Raw genomic sequence first — 10,146 nt, 5'->3', positions numbered from 1 at the left:
GGATGGATGGATGGATGGATGGGTGGATGGGTGGGTGGATGGATGGATGGATGGGTGGGTAGGTGGGTGGATAGGTGGGTGGGTGGATGGATGGGTGGATGGGTGAGTGGATAGATGGGAGGGTGGGTGGGTGGGAGGTGGGTGGACAGACAGACAGATGGGTGGATGAAAGGTGGATGGACTGACGGATGGATGGATGGATGAAAGGTGGGTGGACTGACGGATGGATGGATGGGTGGGTGGATAGGTGGGTGGGGGGATGGATGGGTATCCTGACTACAGGAAGTACAACAGGTAAAAGGGGAGTGGGGATAGAAGACATCCTAGACAGAGAAAACAGTGTATACAAAAGCACAAAATCACAGTGTGCTCCAGAAAGGAGAAGTGGTTTGCTATTTCTGAAGCACAAACTTGGTGGATTAAGAGTGAGGGTTAGAAAGGCTGCAGGCTCCAAATCATGAGCACCTTACAATCACATGCACAAGAGTTTGGACTTCATCCTGTAGAACAGGAAGAAGCATCAGAGATGTAAGTGTCAGTGTGACATAGATGCATACATTTGGAAAGACAGCTCTGGGAGCAGTGTGCAGACCAGGTGGGAGTGAAGGCAGCAAATCTGAAGGAAGAAAGGTCAGTCAGGAAGCGACAGCACGAGTCCTTTCAAGGACAATGAGCACACAGACCTCAGACAGGAACAGCGGGAATGGAGAAGACAGGGTGGACCTCAGAGCTGTTCGGGAAGGCCAAATAACAAGCTCCCTGGTAAGACACAGAGGGAAGCAGAACCAAAGAACATCCAGCTCTCTAGAACTCAGAGGAAGGAAATCTGTGAGCAAGAGAACACTGTGTTCAGTCTGGGCACACTAACCTTTAAGTACGTATGAAATGCTGGAGCAGAAAAATCCAGACCAGAATAAGATGATCAGGTCTTCACCTCCAAGGAGATATTAATTTAAATGCCATTCGCTTAGAAAAAAGTGGTGAAACAAACATATGGATAACCCTGATGAAGAAAAGCATCTTTCTGAGGAAGAAGACAGGATCGGCAAACAGCATCCTAGGAAATGCGATAACTAAGAGGTGAACAAAGGAAGAGATGCTGGTGGAAGAAACTGGGAAAGGACAGGAGGAAAGCCAAGAGAGAATGGTGCCAAGGCAGGAGAGGCACAGGTCCGAAGGAAACAAGCTCAGAGATGCGAACACTCAAAAAGTCAAGTAACGTTGCAGCCAAAACATAGCCGCCAAGCGCGACAGCTAAGAGGTCACTGACCACGTGGGCAGCGTTGGTGGGTTGCCAAGTTCAGACTGCAGTGTGGAGTCTTAGTGGCAGATTAGTGCAGACAAGATCAGAAAAGCTTTTAAAGAAGCTTCAAATGAAAGAGTCCAGTGACTGAAGAAGGACACAAATTAGAAAGATGGTTTTGTGGTTTGTTTGGTTTTTTTTTAAGAGACAGACTCTCAGCCAGACAGGGTGGCTCATGCCTGTAATCCCAGCACTTTGGGAGGCCAAGGCGGGCAGATCATGAGGTCAGGAGTTCGAGATAAGCCTGACCAACATGATGAAACCCCATCTCTACTAAAAATGCAAAAATCAGCCAACGGTGGTGGCACGCGCCTGTAACACCAGCTACTCGGGAGGCTGAGGCAGGAGAACTGCCTGAACCTGGGAGGCAGAGAGGCTGCAGTGAACCAAGATCGTGCCACTGCACTCCATGCCTGGGCAACAGAGTGAGATTCCATCTCAAAACAAAGAAAAAAGAAAAGGAGACAGAGTCTTGCTCTGTTGCCCAGGTGTAGAGTGGCCTGATAACAGCTCACTCTGTAACCTGAAATTCCTGGGCTCAAGTGACCCTCCTGCCTCAGCCTCCCGAGTAGCTGGGACTAAGGCATGGCCACCATTCCAGGCTAATTATTTTATTTTTTGTCAAGACAGGGGTCTCACTATGTTGCCCAGGGTGGTCTCCTGTCCTCAAGCCAGCCTCCCACCTTGGCCTCCCAAAGCACTGGGATTACAGGTGTGAGCCACTGAGCCCAGCCAGGTGTGTTCTTTTTAAGGTGAGAGAAAATTAGGCAGAAGAGGGAGAAGCTGGAGACAGAGGAAGTGGAGTTAATGAAGGAGCAAGTTTCCCGAGGTGGGGAAACAGGACCCTGAGGACAGACAGAACTTCGCTTTCGGCTGAGATGGAATCAAAAGTGGAACCAGATGCAGGTGCTCCCAGGACAGCGGAATAAGTTAGGGAGCTCCTGTCCAGGGATTCCCTTTTCTCCCGCAAAGTACAAATCAAGGTACTTTTCTGAGAACGATGAGGGATGCACAGAAAAGGCTTAAGGAAAGCATCCGAAGGTGAGAATGGCCGCTCCCGGGAGTGGGGCAGGATGCAGACGAGAAGGCTTGCCGGGCAGAGAGGGCGTGATGGAAGAGGAAGGCCGGACGTGGGCATGGTCTCCAGCCCACCACGGTGTGGGGTTTCCAGCAGTCCGCGCATGGAAGTGGACGGTGACGTGACGGAGTTCTGGAGGACGGCTAGGGAGCGAGGCAAGGGGGTCAGAGTCAGCTCAGGTGCGACGGGCACAGACGCTGGAAGAACTGAACCGTGAGAGGCAGGCTAAACAAGTCACAGGCCTGAAGGTCTTCCAAACCCACAACAAATGATCAAAACAGGAATAAATGAGTGGAGGTTGCAGTCAGAGGGTGCAACACTGAACTTGAAATTCCAGAGCCAGGGCTGACTGTTCACATTTACCAGCATTCCACAGTTCCGCTGCTGACTTTGTGACCCTGTGCAAGTTATTAAGTCTCTGGGCCTCTGTTTCTTTTTTTTTTTTTTTTTTTTTTTTTTTTTGATCTTCTTAAATTTCATCACTTTCTATTTAGTCATACAAAACAGACTTCACAAGAATTATGACGTGCAACCTAACAGAATCAGTGAATGTAAATCATTCAGTAGCAAGTCAACATTAAATTACTGTGAAGCTAATCATTGCATTTGTGCCTTATCTGACTTTCTTCCGTCTCTTCCTCCTGCCCGCCCCATCATCCAATTTTGAGATCTCTTCTTTGTTAGGAACTTAAACAGAGACTATATTATGAAGGCTAAGGTGAGAAATTAGAGAAACTGCAAATCAGCATTGATCACTGAGGAGATCCAAAATAGTGTACAAACTATCAGAACTAACGTAAACATTGAACAGCATTGCTAAACATAAAATCAACATCTCTTAATTAACAATATCTCCAAATACCATCAACAACCAGTTAATGTGTAAAAAATAAAGGATGATAGCAGTCATTGTAAAAATATATCTATTTTTTCACTATTCATATAGTAGTACAACCTTTCCCAGTGATTTACAGTATCACCCTTTACACACACACACATTTTATATGTGAGTTCCTTTATAGAAAATTACAAAAATTACTGAATGACAAAAAGGAAATGTGAATAAAGAGGTGTCTATGTTAAATACTTAATAAATATTTATAAAGCACATACTATATGATAAGCACTGCTAAGTGCTAAGGACACAGCAGTGAATAAAACCAAAGTCTGTGCCCTCATTGAGCTTACACAAGGATGTGGATTATAGGTTAATCTATAAATTCAATGTGATGGTCATCACAGTCTCAATAGGATTTTTTAAACTAGATGAGCTAATTCCATAATCCATATAGAAAAATAAATGCCTAAAAATACCCAGGAAAATTGTGGAAAAATAAATATGGATTCAACCATAGAATCAGAAAAAGAAAGAAAAATAAATAAGCATGGAAAAATTGCTTGCACTAGCAGATAGCAAGGCTTGCCGTACCAATGCAGAGACACACAAATTAGATCAATAGAACACTGAGAGACCCACAAGGGACCCAAATGTGAACAAGTTAAAATATAAAAAGGGTAGCCAGGTGCAGTGGCTCCCACCTGTAACCCTGGCACTCTCGGAAGCTGGTGGATTGCTTAGGCCCATGGGCTCAAGGCTAGGCAACATGGTTACCTGGAAAAATGGCAAAACCCCTCTCTACAAAAAACGCAGAAATCAGCCAGATGTGGTGACACACGTCTGTGGCCCCAGCTACTTGGGAGCCGAGGTGGGAGGATCGCTTGAGCCCAGGAGGCTGCAGCTGCAATGAGCCATGGCGGTGCCACTGCACTGCGGCCTGGGAGACAGCAGGAGGCCACGTCTCAAAAAACAAGCAAAATGTGCGTGTGTGCATGTGTGCGTGTGTGTGCACGTGTGTTGTGTGCACGTGCGTGGGGGTGTGTGTGTGCGTGTCTGCGCACGTGTTGTGTGCACGTGCATGGGGGTGTGTGCGCGCGCGCGGGTGTGTGTGTGTGCACGTGCGTGGGGGTGTGTGCGCGCGCGTGCGTGGGGGGGTGTGCGCGCATGTTGTGTGCGCATGCGTGGGTGTGTATGTGTGCACGTGCGTGGGGGGTGTGTGTGTGCGTGCGTGGGGGTGTGTGTGCGTGTGTGTGTGCGCACGTGTTGTGTGCAGGTGCGTGGGGGTGTGTGTGCGCGTGGGTGTGTGTGTGCGCGTGCATGCGTGTGCATGGGGGTGTGTGCGCGCGTGTTGTATGCGCATGTGTGGGTGTGCGCACGTGCGTGGGTGTGTGTGTGCGCGTGTGTGTCCACGTGCGTGGGGGTGTGTGCGCGCGTGTGCGTGGGGGGGTGTGAGCGCGCGTGGGGGTGTGTGTGCGTGCGTGCGCGCGTGCGTGGGGATGTGTGTGTGTGTGCCTGTGTGTGCACGTGCGTGGGGGTGTGTGTGCGCGCGCGTGCGTGGGGGGTGTGTGCGCGCGCGTGCATGGTTGTGTGTGTGTGTGCGCTCGTGCGTGCATAAAGGATGATACTATAAATCACCGGGAAGGTTACACCACTCTATGAATAATGAAACTACTGGTTATCAGTATGAAAAAAATAGATCCCCGTTCTTCACACAAATAAAAAAATAACCTATAGATGGATTAAATACCTAAAATGTAAAAGATAGTCACATTCACACATCTTAAAAGAAATAAAAAAAATTTTTAACTACTATAAGAAACGTGATATGGTCTGGCTGTGTCCCCACTCAAATCTCATCTTGAACTGTAACTCTCACAGTCCCCTGTGTCAACGGAGGATCCCGTGGGAGGTGATTAAAACATGGGGCAGGTCGCTTCCGCGCTGTTCTCGTGACAGTGAATGAGTCTCATGAGATCTAACCGTTTTAAAACAAGAATTTCCCTGTCCAAGCTCTCTCTTTGCCTGCCCATCCACCTAAGATCTGACTTTCTCCTTTCTGCCTTCCACCACGATTGTGACAACTCCCCCCCAGTCACATGGAAATGTAAGTCTGTTAAGCCTCTTTCTTTTGTAAATTGCCCAGCCTGGAGTATGTCTTTATCAGCAACATGAAAACGGACTGGTACAAAATGTCTTTAAGACCTTGAGGTAGGAAACAATTTCTTAGGCAAGATACAAAAGCACAACTCATAAGACAAAAAGTTTAAAAAATCTAACTACTTCAAAACTTACAACTTCTATTCTACAAAATAATTCGTAAACAGAGTAAAACAACAAGCCACAGACTCAAAGGAAATTTAGTATGTAACAAAGGTTTGGTATCCCGAATGTAAAAATAACTCATTGCACTTATAAGAAAAAGATAAATCCATAAAGAAATAGGCCAAAAATATAAATAGGCAAATCCAAAAAGAAAAAAACAGAACAGAAAGTACAAAGAAACGTGCCAAATATTTAGATGCCACTTCCTACTCATTATACTGGCAAAAACAGAACTCTGACCAAGGGTTGGTGAGGGTGTGGGAAAGCGAGAAATCATCATTTCTGCAGATCAGAGTGTAAACAGGTGCAATCACTTTGGACAGGCTTGGCACTATCCAGTAAAATGTAACATGAGCATAACGCGAGCCTGCACTACCACTTCCAGACCTACCTCCTGAAGAAATCTGGCACATGCGCCCCTAGGAGAAGAATATAAAAGTGTTAACTGATGCATTCTTTGCAGTAGCAACAAATAGAAACATCAAGAGGAAAAGAGAATAAATTACAAGGCACAAGATGAAAAACCAAACAGCTATTAAAATGAATTAAATACATTCAGATGTATCTCAACATGTACAGATTCCAAAAGAAATGAATCTTCTGGATGCTGACGGGAAAAACTCTTCAAGAATTTAAGAGTATGATGCATTTATCTACGTCTCTAAAACATATAAAATCATGCTATAGATTGTTCTTGAATAGGCGTTTGTTAATAAAATATAATGGAATACATGATACAGAAAAAGTTCACAGCAGTGGTTACTTCTGGTGAGGGAAAGGGACAAAAGGAACTTGAATTTTTAAGGAAACTCTATTTCTTGTGCTAAAAAGCAAAACGAAACAAATCTGAAGCAAGAACATTCAGATGTTTTTATTTCTGATTTTTTGATCCATCAGTGTCTCCGTATTTTTCTGTATTTTTATACCTAGTTTTTTTTTTTTTTTTTTTTCCAGTTAGTCAACCCATGTCTTCTTAAATATACCAATCAGAAGTTTAGAGGAAGGAAAATAAAGTTGGTTAAGATAAGGTCTGGGAGAATCTCTGGATCTGGAAACTGTGCTGCTTCTGTTTCTCATCATCAAGCAGAATGAGAAGTGATGTGGGCAGGGTAAATACCAGGTGGGAAAGCCAGTGAGACGGCGCCGGAGGCTCTCACCTCTCGCACGTGTCTTTTCAGGTGCATGTACACGCTCTGTCCGGTTTTTCGAAAATGTCTTTCAACGTGTTCCCTTCCAAAGGCCAAAAATGTATTCATGCACACATAGAGTCCACCTTCAGAATTCTGGAAGAAAGAGAAAAAGTACATTAGCCAAGTACACCTTGCCAGGTAGTCAGACAGAGAAAGAGGGAGAGGGAAGGAAGGTCAGCATGGCAGGCAGGCGTGGCGAAGGGCCAGAGGGTGCAGTCACCATTAGTGAGCCTGCAGCAGCTCCACCGACACCCACAGTGGTGGCTTTGCCCCAGCCCCGGCTCCCAATGCTCCTGCACAGCCGAGCCATCGTTTCCCAAATGCCACCTATGTCCACAGCGAGGTGAGAGCCTCAGAGGCTCTAGAAATGAGCGCGCTTGTCTGACAACAGGGCAAAGGAAGAGAAAGACAGAGGAAAGTTGGCAGAAGTTCACTGTAATAAACATCATAGTCCTTCCTTATTCATTGATGCAAGTCTCCAGTAACACAAAGTTTTAGGTCCTTTTAGCAGGAAAGGGTTCTGCAAAGGTATTATTCCCTTCCTTTGGTGACACATGATATCGATAGCATTCGTGAATGCATTATAATAATGTAATACATAAATACAGGTCAAACATCTCTAATCCAGAAGTCTGAAATGCTTCAGTCAGCATTTTTGTTAAAACCATCATGCCGATGTTCAAAAAGTTTCAGATTTTGGAGCATTTCAGATTTCAGATTTTCAGGTTAGGGATGCTGAACTAGTAACTATAATGCAAATATTCCAAGATCAAAAAAAATTAAAAATCTGAAACACTTCTACTACCAAGCATTTCAGATGAGGGATACTCAATCTGTAACAACAGTAAGCACCTAATAAAGGCTCAAATCTGTAACAACAGTAAGCACCTAATAAAGGCTTAAATCTTATAATGCATGTTATTGCATGTCTGATATGCTTCATGTGTACTCTTTCCTTCCCTCCCTCCCTCCCTTTCTTCCTTTCCTCCTTCCTTCTTTCTTTCTTTCTGTTTTTCTTCGGCATCTCACTCTGGTATCTGGAGGATAATAGCAGGCTGGATCCCAGCTCACTGTAGCCTCAGTCTCCTGGGCTCAAGACTGTCCCACCTCAGCTTCCCAAGTAGCTGGGACTATAGGCACACACCACCATACCCAGATAATTTTTGTATCTCTTGTACAGAGAGGGTTTTGCCATGTTGCTTAGGCTGGTCTCAAACTCCTGGGCTCAAGAATCCACCTACTTCAGCCTGCTAAAGTGTTGGGAGACAGGTGTGGGCCACCATGTGCAGCCTAGGGAAATGTATACAATTTCTAATGCCAACCACTGCAAGCTGCTTAGTATTCTACTTTACAGTATCAAAAAATAAAAATAAAAAAAACTAAGGATAAGTTACTTGCCCAAGAGCACACAGCACGGACGTGCTAGAGTTAGCCTGAAGCTTTGAAGCTCCTTCTCCTTCTACCCCTCCACGCCACATTTCAAAGGACATAATATTATTTAGTTAAAGACATACTGCTACAATGAACAGTCAAGGATACGTTTGAATTTTAGATACTTGATTTTCTATCTCAATTTCATTCCTCATTTTCTCTCACTTTGCTTAACGTGCTTTCCTGAAAACTTCGGCCACAAAACTAGCCATCCTTTCCGCCAAGAATGTGGGTTTTCACAAGCCATGGTTAGTCTCACCCTCCAAATAACAAAAATAATAATAAATAATAAAATAATGTAAAACTAACTTTTGAACACCTGTCAAAATTGCCAACAAATACCTTACAAAATTCCTGACAGTGCATCTCAGTACAGCACAAAGCACAATCTCAAAATAGACACTGACGTTTATCAAAATATATTTGAAAATTGTTGAAAATTCCAATAATTTTGCTTAAAATTTGTTTAAATTCCAATAAAATTACTTAAAATTCTAATAACTGTTTGAAACTCCAATACAGATTGTTAATTTAAGCAATTTTCTAATAATAAAATTCTCCAACATTGTATCTAGAACTTCTAAGTGAGGCTATAGAGTCCTCTCACTGTGCAAACACTCAGCAGCATTAACTCAAGTCTACCTCAGCATTAACTCAAGCCTCTTACAGTAGCATATACATTGCAGTAAGCAAACTAATTAGCTAAATAAGTGGTACAAAGATCACAAACAAAGAAGAATAAAATGGTCTCTATTTGCTCATGACAATACAGTCCATATGGAAAAATTCTAAGGAATCTACAAAGCTACAAACTAGTGAAAATAACAACTAGTAAGAGCAGTGAGTGAATTTAGCAAGATCACAGGATACAAGTTACTAGACCAAGGTCAACTGCAATTTTATGTATCAGCAACAAACACTTGCAAATGACATTTTTAAAGCTCAACTTCAAAATAGCATCCAAATCCCAGCACTGTGGGAGGCTGAGGCAGGCAGATTGTTTGAGCCCAGAAGTTCAAGACCAGTCTGGGCAACATGGAGAAACCCTGTCTCTACAAAAAAAAAAAAAAAAAAATGGCAAAAATTAGCCAGCCTGTAGTCCCAGCTACTCGGGAGGCTGAGGTAGGAGAATCGCGTTAGCCCAGGGAGGTCAAGGCTGCCGTGAGCCATGATTGTGCCACTGTACTTCAGCCTGGGCGACAGAAAGAGACTCTGTCTCAAAAAAACAATAGCATCCCAAAAAGCTTATAATTATAATATAGCATGTGCTTCTGGATAACTTTTCTACCTTTACATGAAACCATTTAAATAAAGTTAGAAAAGTTCTTCGACTAGAGACAACATGTTACATTCATTTAATCAACAGATTAGGTAAGCATTTTCAAAAGTTTTCCAAATAAACGTGTTCTTTGGATAGATAGACCTCTTAAGAAAAACATACTGCATCACTATAATAGTCAATTGTTCATTAAATCCATTAAATTAAGCATCATATATTGTAATTTTTTTAAAAAGTTCCATTCTCTTCCAATAAAATGTAATTCAGTCAATGGATTCAAACCAGAAGATTTACTGGGGAAAATATGGGATTTGTAATAGAGGTCTTGCACTGTCACCAGCTGGCTGCTGGCCTAAGGCAGGCAGCCATATGGGGCTCTGAGCTCCAATGCTCTCCTCTATAAACATGGCTGTAGCAATCATGTCCCACCACACAGGGTTGCATGAAATTTACAGGGAATGAAATATATCAAAGTGCTTGCTGTGCTATATGGCAACACATAAATGTTGCTTATTCTGTATTATGGGATAATTATCATTATCTCATTATCTGAATCATTTTGTAAGTGGGGAAAACAAGCAGAAGGAAGAATAAACGAGTCTGACAGCCACACAGGCTGGGGGTAACAAATATTAACCTGTCAGAAAAAAATGCTAGGCTTCTCACTGTAAGATTAAAAAAAAACAAAACTCACTGTAAGATAAA

At 43.5% G+C, this 10,146-nt stretch overlaps 1 protein-coding gene across 2 annotated transcripts in view; it reads right to left on the bottom strand.

The window, feature by feature from the left end:
• Positions 1–10,146, bottom strand: part of USP13 (ubiquitin specific peptidase 13) — a 128,096-nt gene that overhangs the window by 95,304 nt on the left and 22,646 nt on the right. For both annotated transcript variants that reach the window (XM_017506313.2, XM_037730566.1), the window contains exon 2: positions 6,699–6,824. In XM_017506313.2, coding sequence (XP_017361802.1) covers positions 6,699–6,824 — 126 coding nt within the window. The remainder of the gene's footprint in view (positions 1–6,698; positions 6,825–10,146) is intronic.

Source organism: Cebus imitator, unplaced genomic scaffold (genome assembly GCF_001604975.1).
Source record: "Cebus imitator isolate Cc_AM_T3 unplaced genomic scaffold, Cebus_imitator-1.0 Scaffold353, whole genome shotgun sequence".
NCBI lineage: Eukaryota > Metazoa > Chordata > Mammalia > Primates > Cebidae > Cebus > Cebus imitator.
Note: the sequence above shows the minus strand (reverse complement) of the source record. Positions and strands in the feature narration are given on the sequence as shown.